The 18369-nt window shown below is 41.6% G+C and overlaps 2 protein-coding genes across 8 annotated transcripts in view; one reads left to right on the top strand and one right to left on the bottom strand.

Annotated features, from left to right (window-relative positions):
- Window positions 1-1017: 1017 nt before the first annotated feature.
- tubgcp3 (tubulin gamma complex component 3) lies at window positions 1018-12473 on the bottom strand. The gene is made up of 23 exons (XM_074626712.1): window positions 12256-12473; window positions 11112-11219; window positions 10443-10510; window positions 10222-10299; window positions 9382-9590; window positions 8720-8886; window positions 8473-8585; window positions 7576-7701; window positions 7405-7473; window positions 7190-7322; window positions 6944-7110; window positions 6169-6279; window positions 5827-5935; window positions 5014-5203; window positions 4786-4921; window positions 4642-4710; window positions 4424-4559; window positions 4222-4310; window positions 3810-3941; window positions 3579-3719; window positions 3380-3496; window positions 3195-3289; window positions 1018-3111 (listed from the first exon to the last, which is right to left on the bottom strand). Exons 1-23 carry the CDS (start codon window positions 12329-12331, stop codon window positions 3045-3047), a joined length of 2706 nt encoding a protein of 901 aa, XP_074482813.1. The 5' UTR covers window positions 12332-12473; the 3' UTR covers window positions 1018-3044.
- A 2856-nt stretch (window positions 12474-15329) lies between these two features.
- atp11a (ATPase phospholipid transporting 11A) overlaps window positions 15330-18369 on the top strand; it is a 43634-nt gene continuing 40594 nt past the window's right edge. For 3 of the 7 annotated variants that reach the window (XM_074626570.1, XM_074626569.1, XM_074626571.1), the window contains exon 1: window positions 15330-15746. In XM_074626570.1, the coding sequence (XP_074482671.1) occupies window positions 15702-15746 (45 nt within the window). In that variant the 5' untranslated portion in view covers window positions 15330-15701. The remainder of the gene's footprint in view (window positions 15747-18369) is intronic. The other 4 variants (XR_012592872.1, XM_074626567.1, XM_074626572.1 and 1 more) reach the window with 2 other exon arrangements.

Here is an 18369-nt window from a genome sequence, read left to right as displayed (position 1 = left end):
ATAAAATGTTTAACACCAGTACACAGTCCACCTAATTATATTGAAACATGTAAGATTATCGATTGAAATTACTTGATCTCCCACTTAGGTCACAACTGAGCCAGCTCCAGAGGCTGTAGAAGACAGTGAAATCGATTGAAAGCTCCAATGTGCTAGTAAGTGGACTTTTGAGTTAAGATTTTTGTTTAAACATGCCGTTAGCTAAAATCAGCACCAACATCAAAAATAAATAGAGAAATAGAAGAGTAGACAGAGAATCAAATTAAAACATAAATATTAACTTATGTCACATAAAATCAATTAATTATTGCCTATATTTATTTTTAATATTATTTTGGGTACATTTAACGGCTTATTTATTTATTATTTTGGCAGGTTCCGTCCTCCATAATAAAGTTCTCCTCCAAAGCTTAAAAGACTTCCCTTTATTAATTGCTAAATTAATTGTTTTTAAAAGTAATTACTTAAAGGGGTACTCCGTGAATTTAGTATTACACTTGTATAAAGTTTGTGAGAGATGCATTAAAACAAGAACGGTCAAAAATGAAGCAGCAGAGGCCGAGATATCCAGACCTTTAGTTCATAGAAACACTGAATCCTACATTTCCCATAATGCAACTCAACAGTTTATTTTAAGTAGACTCTGCCTGCTTTGAAAACAAGTCTGAGATTAAATCTGCATCTTGACTTTTGGTAACTATGGAGGATGGAACCTGCTAAAATCAAAAATAAATAAATAAATATGGCATTGAATGTACCAAAAATAATATTAAATATAAATGTAGGCATTAATTAATTGATGAAATGTGACATAAACAGCTAAGATGGAGGGATAGAGACTAATTGAACTACTGTCTAACGTTCGATAGATATTAAAATGGGATGTTTACCTTGAATTTATCCAACATTACCTTTGATCTCTCGCCTGTAGGTGGCAGTAAGTTTAAGCAAATTCAAACCAGAGGCAGAGCTGCACAGCACCATGGTAGTAAGAAGTCAAACACACCAGAACACACATCAATAAAAAACATTTTATTAAAGAAGAAGCGGGATGGTTTGTTTCCCTATATTCTATACATTATGTGCTATACAATGTAGAGGACAGACAGAGACGGGAGTGCTGACCCAGGTTCAGTTTGGTGTTTCACTTCACTCTTAATTCAGATTCATGAATATTCAGAAAGCAGTCAACTGGTCCAGTGACCATACGCAGCACCGGTCTGTTTCATTGACCATAAAACTAAAAGACAAAAATAAAAAACCTGGAACATCAACAGCACACATGGATAGTAACGAGTCAACAGTGAATCCTGGGCTGATGTTGAACATCTGCTGCTCAACTCAGTGAAAATAGTTTTTTGTAGCTCGAAAGGAGAATCTCCCAAAAATGAAATAAAGTTTGTTAATCTGCAGAAGTAAATATGTTTTCCGGTGAAAAAACAAAAGTTTAACAAAACATTTATTAGAGTATTATAGATTTTAGCTATAATACTACATTAACCAGATCCTTTAATGTCTGTTACACACATGGAAATGATTGTATGACTTGATGATTAAAATGCTACTTGACTTTTCAATCTCAACAAACATTTTGGCCTTTTTTGAAATAGCAAAAAGCATTGGACTGTGTCCTACCAGCAAATTCAGCAAATAGATATGCCCGATTAATAAAAAGTGAACATTTTGGGGAGCTGATCAACAGCATACTGGATACGGTCAGCATCTTCATCTCAATATGTAGCAAACCTCACTTTTTAACACTCTTGCTGTCCTTGTAATGACGGAATAGACTCGTTTTCAGAAAATAAACCGCCCGAGTTAACATTTATAACCATTAAATTCTCTAAATATGGACTTTCATTTAGAAATATTTACATTTTTTTTTTTTTTTTTAAAGAAAAACATGTATAGTTCCTGTTGTTTATGAAATGAGACGAGTGAGGTTGTTGTGGTTGTTGTGAGGATTGTTTCTTTGACATGATCCATCTCTCATACAAACATATACTAATACTTAGCAGGGAAACCACACTTAAATACAATCTAATAACATTCGTTACATCAGTCGGTTGTCGGTCGAGGTGAAGCCAGATGTAATGGCGAACAGTTACAAATCTATTCAAATCAACAACTAACGTCAGATATTAATGTAAGGTGTAAACAAAGGCGGCAACAAAGGGGTTCTTTTTGTCTGTATGAGCCAGGTTTGTCTTCATGTCAGTGGAAGCAGAGTGTGTGTTGTGCGTAATTCAAAATCCTCTGTATGATTGTGATTGGACAGCTGACCTGACACCCTAAAAAAAACCTGGATTTTAAGGAGAACTAGGGTTAGACCGATATACTAGTGCGCCAATATGCTGACGACTCCGTATAGTTTGTTTCCACCTTAACAAACAGCAGAAAGACTGCGTCTACTGGAATAATTCTACTAAAAATGCTCAAATTGAATCATTTTATTAAGTGCTACAAATACAAAATTGAAAATATATCAGACACCATATCGGTTGAACCCTAGTGAGAAGATGCGAAGCCACAAGTGACGTTTAAAGATGCATATTATGTACACATACATACATTTTTTGCATAAACTCTATGTACATACATTATGTGTGTGGGGACTAGATTTGGCAACCACGCTGAGAGAGAAGGTTTCCTCATTAATAAGGCATGCCATGTGAGGTGGCCCTGTGTGACTCGGGGAGCTCATTCTGACAGCTGCTGTTATTTACCTCCTCGTTCACAAATTCCCCCCCCTGTTTTTGCAGAATTTCAAGCAGTCTGTTTACCCTCTCTGTCACAGCAAGCTCCGAAATCCCTTTGTGATCCCACGCAGCCGCCGACTTCACCGGAGCCGTCTGCTGTGATGTCATCACTTGGCGACCGCCGGAACAGCGCCTTGATCGCTCCTCCAAGGCATGACATCATCTCGACACGAAGTCTGCTGGCCGGCCTGACCCGTCTCTGTGATGTCACACCTGCCCACTGTGATGTCATACCCCACGCTCCACTGACTGGAAGCCTCGCTCGTCGATGCCGTCGTCGGCGTGTCAGATATTTGACGATCGTCGCCCCCGGCTGGCGCCTAGTGAGGCTCGCAGCCTCGGTTCTCTGGCCCTGGAGATGAATGAAAATGATTATTTTGAGCAAATTAAGGGGTCATAAAACAATTACAGTTTCCTGTGTTGTGAAAGACAAACTTGTAGTGCTCGTTGAAGTCCAGTCTGAAGCTGAGGAAACGCAGACTCTCATCCGTACTGGTCATCAGCAGCACCAGGAACTGCTGGACGATGCTCTGGAGGAGGGAGAGGGAGGCGATGTGAAAAGGAGAAATTGCATTTAATGACTGACCAGGCTGCTCCTGGAGGCGGCTCAGGCTGCTAACCTGGTAGAAGTGGGTGAGGATGCGGAGCTGGGAGCGCATCTTTGGTATGGTTTCCTGGAACTCCTGAATCCTCTTCTTCTCCTCTTCTTCCTGTTCGGCCGTCACTTCCCACTGACCCTGAATCAGACAGGATAGCATCAATCATTTAAATACTACGACTCTTTTTCTCTGTGTATTTAGCTCAGCTGAAACCTCCTACCTCCTCCTTCCTCTGTTGCTTTCTCTCTTCGAACTGCAGCCGGAGGGTGAGCTCCTCCAGCGCTGAGCGGTACAGGGAGTCCTGGGCGCTCTGGAACTCGATGATCTGGTCAAATATGGCCCTCAGCTGGTTCAGAAGAGACTGGACGGACACAGAAGCAGAGTTCAGGGAAGATAAAATAATATAACTTTCAGAAAATCCATCAGATTATCTCGTGTGTGTGTGTGTTACCCTGCTGTTGTTGTCCAGCAGGCATCTCGAGATGACGCTGTCGAGGAAGACGTCGTGGGCAGCGATGATGTGGTCCAGGTCCTGAGCCTGCTGCACTCGGTTCCACAGCTCGTCCCAGGAGCACTCCAGCACCTACACACACACCAAACGTATATGTTTTTAGCCTTAAAGAACTGCTAACCCGTCTAAAACAACCTCTTTAGTCTGACTTTCAGAAGAGTTTTTCAACTGGTTTGGATTTGAACCAGCAGCTTTCTAAAATGGAGTTAACCTCACTAACTTCCAGGCTACTATTGATGCTTTAAATCAGGAGTCGTGCAGCATTGCAGATTCCCCTCCTGCTGTAATTACTACTTCTATCTACTGAGGTTTTACAGCCTGCGATCGGCGCCGGCGCCGCTAATGCTCTGACCTCGAAGGTGATGTAGTACTGCATCTGGTGGATGAAGTGGACCATCTCGGAGGCCAGGATGTGACACTGGTGCAGCACGCCGGACAACTCTGGAGAGTAGAAAGCACAACGGCAGGTAAAGAAAAGACAAGTTTGCCCTTTAAAGAAACATGGAAATGACAATAACGGAAAAAAACATCTTCCTATGTGTATGTTAATGTACCCGGCATGGTTTTGAGCAGCTTGGCGTTACACATCTGTCCCTTCCAGATGTCAGTCAGCGTGTACTCCATCCTCTTGGCCCGCCACAGGAAATTGAACACACGCAGGTAGTGTCCCATACACTCCCTTGTGAACACCTGAAACACACGCAGATATATAAATATATATACAATAACAGCAGCAATACATGGACAACATGCTGGGAACTGTGTGTGTTACCGTAGCGATGGGTCCATCGACGTGGTAGTCCAGACTGAAGACATCCCAGCCTGTATCACCAGGAGACACCTGGAGACAACAGAAATACGGATGTCAAAGGATCAGGACACGCTGAAGTCAGACACACTCGCACACACACATTACCTCTAGCAGGCGTACGTCCAGCCTCTTGAGGATCTCTGCGTTGTCATACTGGGCGTTTGTGGCTCTGACCGCCGTCTCCAAGATACCGGTCAGGTTGTGTTGATACAAAGTGGTGGCGGGACGCGCCAACTCTGGTCTGGGGACAAAAATAATCCGGATAAAAGATGAATATTTTGTTTAATAATCAAAATGCTAGAATTCAGATTGTGATATATTCAAAGTGCTAACTTGAGCAGGTCCATGAGGTGTCTGATGAAGTCTCCCTGGCCCAGCAGCAGGTATCTCCTCATGGCCTGCAGGTGCTCCAGCAGCAGGTAGTTGCGGTTGAGGACGTCCAGCAGGTATTTGCTGGTGTCAAAGTAGGCGGCGTCGATCTTCTCCTGAAACGCCCCCTTCAGGTCGGACAGCAGCTCTGCAGCTACGAGGAGACAGAGGGATTATTGGTTTATCGTTAGTCTTTTGTTTCACATATTTTGGCAAGAAAAAAAAGGATTCTGAGCTCTGTTTTTTTGTCTGTTATGCAACGATGATGTTTTTCTTTTGGAGTCAGGGTCAAATATATCGTCTCCTGGTCCAAACCAGACCGCTGCTGCTGGACAATGACGGAGACGAGAGCGCGATGTCCTTCAGCAGATGCAGTAAAAGCTACAGATCAAACTGGTATAGATGAAGTCCGACAGACTGAATCAATAGAACGTGGCTAAGTATACCCCTTTCGTCTTCGTAGTCCAAAAGAGACGAGGACAAGGCCAGTGAGCGGTAAGAGCATCGATCACTGCCTGTCCACTAGCCTCCGTCAATATAACTATCAATATGATGAGGACAAAAAAATAAGGAGGACAATAAAGTACCAATAAAAACAGCAATACCATGAACTTTTACAAGATCAGCAGCTTCTTTCTTAATGTTACTTTGAACTGATATTTTGTAAAGATAACGTCCCTCTTTTAATCCTAATTATGCCCAGAAACTCTCCACAGATATGAACATGTAGCGGAATAGGTTCACTATAAACAAGAGAGAGAAACTTGAGACTCTCACCATCTTTGAGCGTGTCTGCAGACGTGGACGATTGCGTGATTTTGGCCGGCGGCGTTCTGTCGTGACAAACCTGATGCAGGAAGTTGATGGATTTACCGATGAGCAGAACCTAGAGGAGAGAGAGAGAGATGATGAGTTCATACGACTCACGGTAAACAGTCCTACCTGGATGTGTATAGAGTGGTGCAGGAGTGTGTTCATTTGTGGAGATTACCTTACGGAACGAAACGTATAAGTATCATAAACGTGTGTTTGCCAGAGAGCTTATTTTCTGGATGGAAATGGAAAAATCCCAAGCCCAGCCTGTGGTGAATGAATGAAGACGTGTTAGGGTGTGTATACCTTGCGGGCCTGGTCCATGGTCATGAACGTGGGGATCATTGACTTCCTGAGGGAGTACTTGTCGTGCCACAGGCGATCTGTCTTCACGTTGGGATCTGATGCTACAAAGAACTACGAAACAAAAACGTGCGGTTAATGACCTGTAACCTCAGGGTCAAACTAATTCATGATCTGCTTGTTTAAAATACAAACTGACGTGTTTAATGGCACACATCGTTCAGGAGAAGAAAAAGGCAACGCGTCGTACGAACATCTAATCTGTGTTACATGGTACCACCTAAAACATCTCATGTTTACTCCATAATTACAGGTGTGTTTTAACAGGCTATGTGTGTGTGTGTGTGTGTGTGTGTGTGTGATCTCCAGGGTAATTTCCCTCCTGAAAGATGCAATAACTTTGTCTTCCGTGTTCTTAAACGCAGCACTTAAGACCAGCGTCCAGCGATGACTAATGGTTAATGCTGGTCACATAAATACTGTGTGTGTGTGTGTGTGTGTGAGAGAGAGAAAGGCGGCAGGGGGAAGTAAAGGAGAAGCATCCATCACCCGGCTCTCCCATTACACTCCTCTCATCAGTCCTCATTGAAGGAGCTGTCCCCCTCCCTTTCTTCATCCCTCCCTCCTCCTCCTCAGTAATGTTCTCTCTCATTGGGGTCAAACGTCAGAGCAGCCGAACGGAACAATGACCAGTAAATTCCTGCTGGGCCTCCGGGAAGCAAGACGCATCGCTCTCATTAAGCTTATTTACTGTCGGGACTGAAAAGTGTGTATGTACCTCGTGGTAGGTGTCTTCCAGCTCTCCGTCGTAGATCCACCGGTACAGGAAGTTGAGGATGGGGTGCGACACCAGGCTGAGGATGTGTTGGACCAGCGCTCTCATCTGCGGGTCTCCCGTTTTTCCGTAGGAATGGACGGCTGAGGCCAGCTCGCCTCCTTTACGACCTGAAGAAACACAGAAACAAACGAATGAAACGCACTATAACACCGCAGTAAACATAGCGTACACACACACACAACTCACCTTGGCAGAAGTCGACGAGGGCGGCGAGCGTTTTGAGTCGGATTTTGGGGTCGTACATCCAGACCAGGAGCCTCTTGAGAGTCAGGCTGCTCTCTGTGCACACCATCGCGCCCTGCTCATCCTCCACCTGCAACTACAACACACACACACACACACACACATTTATAGCAGCTTCATTATCACTATATTTTTCTATTCTATGAACTTGTCTGTACCTGGGAGTGGAGGACGGACAGCAGCCTGTAGTACTCCTTCAGCTCCTGGTGGAGCGAGGCCCAGAAGCTCTGAGGGCAGAAGAAGAAGAGTGTGTCAGCATCATTAGATACTAAAAGAACGTGTGTGTGTGTGTGTGTGTGTGTGTGTGTGTATGGTGAACGCAGACACACCTGTCCGACCAGCCCAAAGGCCCGGTCCAGGCTCCTGGCGTCGGTGTACTTCCTAACTTTGTTGTGGAGCCAGCCGAGCTCGGACAGCCTGCTGCTGATGTCTCTCAGGGACTTGCACAGCACCACCTGGTGAGGCACCGCACACATTACAACACTACATCCTCCGCATGTTATCTTGTCATAAACAGGGAAGGAAATTATGCAGACAAGTTCCTTCCATACATAATACAGCTGCATATTTTAGGTACAGCAAACCAGATTTGTTTTCCGGCTGACTCACATTTAATGATGCATTAAAATCCGTTTTAACAAAACCTCTTATCCGGAGAGCTTTACAGAGGAGAAGTTAAGTGCCTATAGAAGAGTCCAAAATATCTCCATCCTTGACTCATTTTATTTCTGGTCTCAGCGGCTCCCTCTCCATCAGGACGGTGACAGCGGATTGACCACAAAGTCTATGTTTAGCACCGCCGAGAGGAGACGGGGACAGGTTACATCCCGTCGATAATACCAGAGAGAGGAGGATGAGAGGGGGGAATAAAAGAAATTGACAGGAGAGTGAAAAGAAAAAGAGAGGTCGATGTGGCTCGGAGCCAAAGAGCTTCATATTGATCTGTTGAATCTTTCTGTTAAAGTCCAATCAACAACAGCAAACCGTGATATCACATCGTCTACTGTACTCTGGTAACATTCTCCCCAAATGAAGATATAGTGAGTTTAATGTAAAAGTGATCTCCGTGTTTTAAAAAGCGGCCCCCCCATGTGATTTGCACTCCGTCGCTCTGAGACGATGCTGACCTGAGCTGCACTGTGAGGTTACTCTGGGTAATGTGTGCAACCCGCTCGACTGATTAGTCCATTAAAAAGCTTTACGAGGCCGGCTGCGCGTTCACGTACCTTGCTGTCTATTCTGTAGCAGTTTTCCGGGCCGCTCATCTTGATGAACTTGCCATCGATTCCCTGGAAGACGTAGAGGATGTCCCGCACCAGCGCCGCCTCGCTCACCTCGCCTGCACCGACAGAGGACAAGAGGACAGACGTTAGAAAACACAGTAGATGCTCTCAGTGGAAGCAAAAGGGTTTGATACCATCTGCAGAAATGCTTTTCTTTGGTGCCCGAGCTGGGCTTATAGGTGTCGCTCACCGTCTCGGCGAGGACGGACCGCTCTGGAGGAGGGGACTGGAGGTCCGAGGGGCGGTCGGGTGGCGAGCGGGGCCAGAGCGGAGGAAGGGGAGCAGCTGACAGGAAGAGCCCAGGCCAGCCGAGAGCCCAGAGGTTGACCGCCTGCTGCTGCAGACTGAGGGGGTTGACTGAAACACACACACAAACACACATTTACTGATGCTCTGAGGGTCTCACTAACACTCCTTTCACTAACATCTGCATATGATCTAGACTTTAGAGGTCTTCTGTTGGACGTTGCATGCAGAACAGCAAATAAACTCAGTGAGGATTTGCCCTTTCATGGCCCGGACAGCTCAATGGTCATTTGTAACTGAAGGACTCCTCCTGCATTATTAATAAGGATAAATGGAATTAAATGGCCTTCTGATGCCTCATAAAACAGATTTATTAAAGGAGACCGGGGCGGAGAGGCAAGTTTATTTGCTGGTGCTAATTGATGCTCCCTTTATCTGGCGCTGAGTGTCAGATAAATAACCGTCTGCTCCCCAGAGCCTTCCGGGTGAATCTGCTTAAACACAGCTGACTGGAGATGTGAGCGGGTTCTTCTTAATAACTAGAAAGACTAATTGTGTCATTGTTTTGTGTCCTTCAACAGGCGTGTTTTGTGTGTAGAAGCTCACCCAGCCAGCAGCGACTGCGGCGTCGCCGTGGGCCCGTTCAGCGTGTACACTCCCAGACTGGAGATGCCGCTGGTCCCCACGCTGGCCGACAGACCGGCGCTCCTCTCCCCGTAGCCCAGGGCCAGGCTCTGGGGCCGGGTGCAGTAGAAGGGGGTGGAGTGGGCGTCCCTGGGGAGCGCCTGGGCGAAGAGGGCTCCGTAATTTCCAACCTGAGGAGGACAGGGACGTGATGAGGAGGTGAGGGCATCGAGTCAGCATCAGCCACATAGTTTATTAGGTTTTATTGTTATTAGGGCTGTCAAAGTTAACACGGAAATAACGCTATTTTGGAGAGGAAAAACTGGCATGGCCATTTTCAAAGGGGTCCCTTGACCTCTGACCTCAAGATATGTGAATGAAAATGGGTTCTCTGGGTACCCACGAGTCTCCCCTTTACAGACATGCCCACTTTATGATAATCACATGCAGTTTGGGGCAAGTCATAGTCAAGTCAGCACACTGACACACTGACAGCTGTTGTTGCCTGTTGGGCTGCAGTTTGCCATGTTATGATTTGAGCATATTATTTATGTTAAATGCAGTACCTGTGAGGGTTTCTGGACAATATCTGTCATTGTTTTGTGTTGATAATTAATTTCCAATAATAAATATATACATATATTTGCATAAAGCAGCATATTTGTCCACTCCCATGTTGATAAGATTATTAAATACTTGACAAATCTCCCTTTAAGGTACATTTTGAACAGATAATAACTGTGTGATTAAATATTTTAATTGATTGACAGCCCTAATTATAATCAATTACACAATACAGAAAGAAAAATGTGTGTGTCTCACCCGGCTGGACGGCTTGCGGGGGTCTTCAGAGAGACTGAGCAGCAAGTAGAGAACAGACCAGCGATGCTTCAGAACACTCTGTCAAACACAGAAACATCCCATCAGCTAAACATCATCATAATCTTTTGAAAAAATATCCTAAATTAATGTATAAATAACATGATCAATACTACATCGTGTGTCCGTTTGAAAGCGGTTCTGCGAGAAACACAAACACCAACCTGCGTCTGAAGTTTTCTGTGCAGCTCTGAGAACACAGAAGCATCTGCTTCTCTCCTCTGCTTCAGCACTGCAACGGCATCAAGACGAGAATAATTAAAGAAAGTTTCCCACAAACAGCCTATTTGGGAAGTTAAACTGCAGAGTAGGACAAAGAAACGTAGGAAATAAATTGCTGAGGAGCACGGAGGTCCATCTGTGCTTAGAAAAAGCAGATGGGATGGTCATTACACTGAATGGAAAAAAAAGACTTTTCATTGTCTTAAATTTACAGATTTTAAGAGCTGGGTCTTCTAAAAAATACTTTCCCATAAATCCACCTGCAGACCTGGGATTAAATAAGCATTCTGTTCAGTAAGTGCTGCACTATTTCTGTTTTATTTTCTGCGTCAAAGCTTAGTTGGATCGATGTTTTCCCACTAATGGTGCTACTATGAAAGTCCACTGGGATTTGCTATTATGGTGCGATAAAGATTTTAGACTTTTTCGTGGCGTGGCTCCAACATAAAAGTGCACAAATGAGCTCATATACAAAAACCACCTGACGGACACAGGCAGATTTGGCAGGTGGATTAGGAAAAATGCCAGAAGAATATACTGTAGGTCAACTATGGAAATGACTTCCTCACCTCTGTTAGTCCAGTAACAGATGAATGCGTAAAGGCACTTACATTCTTTCTTGATCTTCTCCGACACCAGGAACTCATCCCGTTCAATAGTGGGAGCGTAGTTACTGCCAATGACTCGCACTGCATACTGGAACTGGTGGGCCACTTCAGCTGGAGAAATAAAGGACAGGTAAGGACTAAAGGTCATGGCACACAAGCAGCACTGTGAAGTAATGTGGAAAAGACAAAACAGTTGTGATCAGGAGATTTTTCCCAGTCTGCAGGACAGATAATAATGCATCCTTGGGGATCAATAAAGTTACTATCTATCTATCTATCCATCTATCTATCTAATAACCACTGGTGTGAATGGGCTATTGCTTTGAAAAGGGGTTGTTGATAATGGGACATTACTAACACTTTGGCTTTGTATTAAAAACCACAGCCTATATTTCTCTCAACACTGCCAAACTGCAAAGCTTTGGTGTTTTGGATCACAATGCAATTGCATTAAAATAACTGAAAACATGGATTTTTTGCATGCATCTCTGAGATGCATGCATCCAGCAGAGGCCTGCAGCTAGCTACACACAACCATGCAAACAGTAGTTGGGTCATGCATGAGAGCTAACTGGCTAGAAAGCTCATAGATATAGCTGTAGTAAACAGCTAAGCACTTGATCAAACCAGAGCTAACAGTGTGTTATAGTGAGAGCTGGAAGAACCGTTATAAGAGGGATGTGCAGGAGGCTATGTAGCCAAGCCCCATTGGCTGACAGCTAGGACTTAGCACGACTACCAATACAGCTAATTTATCTATATTCTTAAACAGTCTATTATTTAAGTGTGTGCTTGTTTAATCGCAAGGAAGTTTAAGACACTAATAATATGCTCTTCAATTCGGCATACATCCAAAAGACCACGCATCTTTAATTTGTGCGGAACTCCAACCATTTTCTTCAACTTTACGTCACAATAACACAGCAGGCTCGGCAGTGTGAAGCAGTGTAAAGCAGTGTAAAAGTGTTGGTTATTATCAAAATCTGTACTCTGGTGTGTGGAAATGATAAGCCGAATTTGCAAGTAGATGATAAGGATTCACCCGATGCTTTTAAATTATGTGTAACATTTGAACTATTAGTAATAGTTAGAGAAACGATAAAGTGGTGGTTTTGTGAATGAGGTTTGGTATGGAGTTAGCGCGTACCTTCGCTTTTGCCCGTGATCCTGCAGCAGAGGCTCTGGAGGAGCACGTTGGGGGATTTCTGATCCAGGGTCGCCATTACTGTCGTGGCTTAATGTTGCGGGATGTTTCTCCAATAACTGGATAAATGGCAGAGAATAATGTGAACTAACTCAAGTCTCCTACTAGGAACAACGCCATTTTTACAAGTTGAGTCAAGCCAGCACGACGCAGGAAGCACGTAGCCACAACGAGTGACGTAATTCCTTCAAAGTAAGAGCATGGGATTTCTCACTCAAACACCATTCTGGATAAAACTGACAAAAGTCGAAATTTATTATTATTATTATTTATATTTATATTGATTTATATGTGTAAGAAGTTACAAACAGTCCCTTTACTAATCTAGGCCTAAATTAGATTATTGTTGCCTTGTTTGAGAGTATTAATGCTCGATCATTGAACTTCTAGCTGGGATGCACATTAAACACAGGATCCAAGAGCCAGTTAACCATTTATTCAGAGAGGTTGAAGGATGGATAAGGGATGAAGATATTGATGTTGATGATTTTTCTGCACAATAAACCAATTAAATCAATATATTACCATGCTTACCACAATTAGTAATACAAAATAAGAGGTACGTAATCTTATGTTATTAATGCATCGGCTTCTTAAGGGTGAAATACTTTAACATTCTCCATCCGGAACCTAATTATAACAAACATAAGTTAATACACAAAATATACAAACACTTCCTTCTGTTATAACCCGGCCCGTGGGCCATAACAAAAACGGGAACGGACACAAAATGCTAAATAATATAATGTATTTATTATAACAAATAATATGAATTAAGAATTAAATGTAGTTATGGAGTGTGTTGTTGTTCAAATGTTAAGCCCTGTGTCTGAATTGAAATAGCAGCTACACCTGGAGAGGTCTCTTCTCCATCTGCTGCCATAACACCCATGTCAAGCAATTTTACCTTCAAAGCGACTGAGCTGGCTTTGGCATTACAGCTGATCTGAATTAATCCCTTGTGTAGAAGTCTGCAAGGCTGAACATGTAAATAAAAATGTAGCTAACTATTATACATCAAAAATGCTCAAGTAAAAGTATGACAAACCTAAAATAGGCCTATATATATATATATATATATATATATATATACATACAAAAACAAAACATAATGACATTCAAAATAATCTTAATAAAAAAAGAAAAGAGCTTTTAAACTACACTGTATATTATTTGGCAAAAGTTTTAAAGGAAAGGTTTTTTATTTTGAAGGATGCAACCGGAAATAGTAGTTGTTATTGTAGTACCTTGATGCTGGTGTTTCAACAAGAACCCGCCGAAAAGCGTCTCCAGGAAACAGAGGAGGGACAAATGAATGAAAATACTCCCCCACGGAAACACAGCACCATGACATGTAGTTCTGACCCTCCTGACCTCTCCTATTAATGCATTCATTAGGCTACTTGTATTTTCTTTCCATAATAATAATAATTTATAAAAAAAATTCTAGAATGAAGAAAATTATTTAAACCATGCTAATTTTTTTTTAATTATTTTTTTATTTTATTTATCTGCACATATATAAAACTGCACAAAATCCAGCCAATAAAAAAAAAGACAAGACATTTTTTATTTTATTTTTATTGTTGTTATTATATATATCTTGTCCAAATTGTTTGTTATCACTATTATGTAGTCATATTATTTCCTTATATCAACTTTTACTTTTTTGCCTCTTCCTGCACTGTATATTATTCTTTTTTTTTTGTTATGTTGTATAGTCTTAAATTGTGCAAAATAAATAAACAAACAAAATAAACAAATAGTCATGTGGGGAGAAAGACAGATTTTAAGGAGGGTTTTTTTTCAGCACCATATCAGTGGACAGCACCACTGGGGTGTCCAAATTGGGACAACACCCCTAAAATTAGGGCCAAAATACATTTCTGATCTTCTGCTGTGTTATGAACCATCCAGGCCTCTCAGGTCATCTGGATCAGGTCTGCTTAGTGTCCCCAGAGTCACGACTAAACATGCAGAAGCAGTGTTCAGTTTTTATGCACCAAATATTTGGAACAAGCTCCCAGAAACCTGCAGAACCAACTCCAACTCTGAGTTCTTTTAAATCAAAGCTTAAAACATTCCTGTTTGCTGCTGCTTTTTATTAAACCAGATAATGATCTTATACTGCACTAGAGCTTTTACTCTTGTGTGTTATTCTCTATTTTAGCTTCGATCCTAGCTTTTGTTTTTACCTTGTTTTTATTTTCTAATATTTAATTTTATGTTTTTATAACATTTTGTTTTAATTATGTCTTAAAGGTCCCATATCGTGCTCATTTTCAGGTTCATACTTGTATTTTGTGTTTCTATTTGAACATGTTTGCATGCTGTAATGTTCAAAAAAACTTTATTTTCCTTCTACAGTCTGCCTGAATATGCCCGTATTTACCCTCTGTCTAAAATGCTCCGTTTTAGCGCATTTTGACAGAATTGCAACAGAATTGCAACAGAATTGCAACAGAATTGCAACAGAATTGCGTTGCCAGGCAACAGCTTGGGTCCATGTGTACTTCCTGTCAGCTGATGACATTCACATACACTGTGACCAGGAATAAACTGTGACACATTTAGAATGTTTACGTCTAAATCTGTGTCAAGGGTCTAAATATTGTATATTCGTGACATCACGAATGGGCAGAAATCCTGACGGCTTGTTTCAAATGCAGAGTTTCTGAATACGAGCTGTGTGTACAGTATTTATCTGTGTATTGAGTGTTTTGATACTTTCCCAGTATTTATATAGGACTTAAGCCTGCTTTATAATAAAAAAAAAAAGAAAATTTCACTTTTTTGAAAAATGGGACCTTTAATGTTCTTTTGCACATTAATACTTGTAAATGTTTATGCACTGTCCTCTCATTGCATTGCACTCAGTTTAATGAAAGTTAATCTTGTCTTTGGTGCCCCAAGCAAACAAAATCAATATATCCTAATTAACTGAAACACCCAATCAATTACACCCTAAAAACACTAGAGTGCGCATGCGCTCACCTCCAGTTCAGAGCCACCACCACGAGCACCACCTGGCTCCTCGTGACGTAGTGAGAGAAAAGCTCCTTTGGCTGCGAGACAAGGAGATTATTAGTAGTTGCTCAGCAGAGAGGAGAGGAAGAGGGAGATAGTTTAGTCTCAAAGGAGGAGCAGAAGCGCTTGTCTGGTCCTGTTTGAACTCCTCCTCCTCTTTCTTTACTACAGCCCCTCTAGGTGACACTAGGTGAGTCCAGGTTTACACTTTGACAGACCGAGCCTATACCTTTTCTTTACATTCAGGAAGAAGAAAATGGAGTAAAAGTCATGGACAGAGAAGGAGAATTCAGAAGAAGTTAGCGCCTCCAGTGAAGTCCCATTTGTTGAAAGGAAAGAGGAGAGGAAGAAGGAGGAAGAGGATGGGGATGGATTTCAGCACTCTGCGGACCCTCATCAGCAGATATGTAAGTTTTTAACAACACTAACCTACATTGTGTTCTCTCAGTTTAGCTTGTTCTCTACACACCAAAGCTCTTTCTTTTTTATTACCACTATTGGTTTCAAATTCCTCGGGAGCAGCTACTCATCCGGATTAAGTTTCACTCCCTGAAAGGGGAGTGGAAAGAAGCTCTAGAAAACACACCAGCAGCAACTACAATAAGACACCTTTTTTTTTTTTATTATTATTATTATAGGAAGTTTTATTTTGAAATGTGTTTATTTCTACATAAAACAAATTTTTTTTTTTAACTTTATAGTGGATTAACAATTTTGTATGTGTTCATCTTCAATCTTAACATACACCTAAACCTATTTTAAATGCAATTTTATTAATTTAATAAAAGCACAATCTGGTGTTTATTTGGGGACTTTTTGAAGGATGTGCTTAAATGTCATTTTTTTTTTTAAATGAGATTTGGCACAGAAAATCTCTTTATTTGGCATCTGAAGATAATATTTCAAGTATAGTAGCACACCCACATTTGTATTAACCAAACAAAAAATATATAAAAATAAGAAAAGGATAAAAAGAGGTGACTAGAGTTCTGTAAACCTATTTTAAATGCAATTTTATTAATAAAAGCACAATTTGGTGCAGTATTTATTGGGGGACTTTTTGAAGGATGTGCTTAAATGTCAGTTTTTCTGAATGAGACTTGGCACAGAAAAATCTCTCCTTTTTTATTTAGCATCTGAAGATATTATTTCAAGTATAGTAGCACACCCGCATTCACCTTCAGTCAACAAATCAGAGTGCTACTTAGATAAGTGCAAAGGTGGAGTCACCTATTACCATCACCAGTTGTAAGGCAGGATTGTGGAGAGTAGGCTACATACCCAGTCATGACTGAACACGCAAAGAGCTGCAGACAGACTGCAAGTCATAGAAAAAAAGTTCAAAAAGGGAAAATCAGTGCTCTTTTTCAAGCACACCCAGTGGCAGCTTCTTTTGCATAGTTTTGCATCAGATAAAACGACTAATCTGTGTGACTTCTCCCAGTTGAACAAGACTACAAATGGAGCAGTCAGTCCCATGAATTATGTAATCCAGTTGTTTTCTCCCTGCTGGTCAAATCGATGGGCAGCAGTGGAGCAGTGGAGCAGTAAGTTGCATTAGAGGCTCCACAGTAATGTGTTCCAGACGGAGCGAACGCCAGTTTCTACCCCAGCTCCTCCGCGCTCAGCCGAGGCTTATAGACACAGTCTCCCCGGTCCAACTGTTGCAAATGGCTGATTAGATCAAATCCCCGCTGTGTGATGGGTGAGATGCAGCCTTATCGTAAGGAACTGGGAGGATGTGGGATGCTGATGAGGTCTGCTGCTGTAATTGATCTGGATAACTGCTTTAGACAAATGGGTTAGGGTTAAATTGATTGTACGGCCGCTGCAAAAACCCGGATGCAAAGAGACTGCTGAGGGTTAAGAACATTTATCTGGTTGTCAATACCAGGACTTTATGACATCTCAGTCAATACTGGGAGCCAGCGGCATGATGGAGGATTCTCCCTCTGAACCACGTCTGACCATGAGACTAATTAGAAATTCAGTCTTTATTTAAAAGCCTCATGTATCCGTTTGCTATGCTCATGTGAAATGTCAGTGATTTGTAGGGAAAGGAAGAACGCATGTGACAAGAGCTTGTTTCATGAGGCCGATTAAAACGAATCACTTGTGGCTTTGTGGGAAGACAGCCATGCTCTGGGCATGTTGAGATTTGTCTTTTATTCTGATTCACATGCAGGGATGTTTTATGTGGTGATAAATATCCAGGTGATTTCACAACAACTGAGCAATAAAAACACAATAGAATCAAGCTGATTCTGTTGAAACACCTCTAATAACTCTCTACAACGCACACTTGTTTCTACCCGTAGCAGCCAAATAATCCGAGTAGACGGTGTGCTTCAGATATTTCTTGGATGTTGCAAAACCTGGAGTTTAACAGAAATAAATCTACATCTTCACTCTCCTACATATCCTGAAAAATTAAGAAAACACATCTGTTATAATACAAACATTAGGACGCTTGAATATATGTGCAGAAATATTCATTATAAAAGACAACCCACCTTGCAAGAAACTTGTTTTAATTTTTATTCTGAGTTTATACCCCTTTAAAGAGAAGTGAATGCTTTTTATAATGGATCATATTGATTGATTATTACCTGCAATACACCTTAGTTTGGAGCCTAAGAAGTAGTATAAAATACAGTGTGGTTACTGTCTATGATGTGATGAAATGATGTTGATCAGAGCAGCGAACAGGTATCACCCAGTATGGAGTCTCTGGTTATCAACTTGTTATTATGTTTGAAATTAGATCGATTAATTTGATTTGCTAATTTTGGCCTTTTCATATATTTAATCAATTTTACCCTTTTACTGAAACCTGTAACCTCTATTGTTTCTAGATTTCAAAAAAGTGCGCGTCCTGGAGAGTTTAAGTGTCCTATAATGATCTAAATCGTTTCCAGGAAAATTTTAATTCAAATATAAACGTGTAGGCAATATTTTAGCACTTTTGTTTTTCAAAATAAAAGCACATTTTCATTATGGTACTGTAAGTACGTAGGAAATATGACATTT

This window comes from Sebastes fasciatus, chromosome 24, assembly GCF_043250625.1.
Source record: "Sebastes fasciatus isolate fSebFas1 chromosome 24, fSebFas1.pri, whole genome shotgun sequence".
NCBI classification, from domain to species: Eukaryota; Metazoa; Chordata; class Actinopteri; order Perciformes; family Sebastidae; genus Sebastes; species Sebastes fasciatus.
The sequence above is the reverse complement of the archived record's forward strand: the minus strand, read 5'-3'. Positions and strand labels throughout refer to the sequence as shown.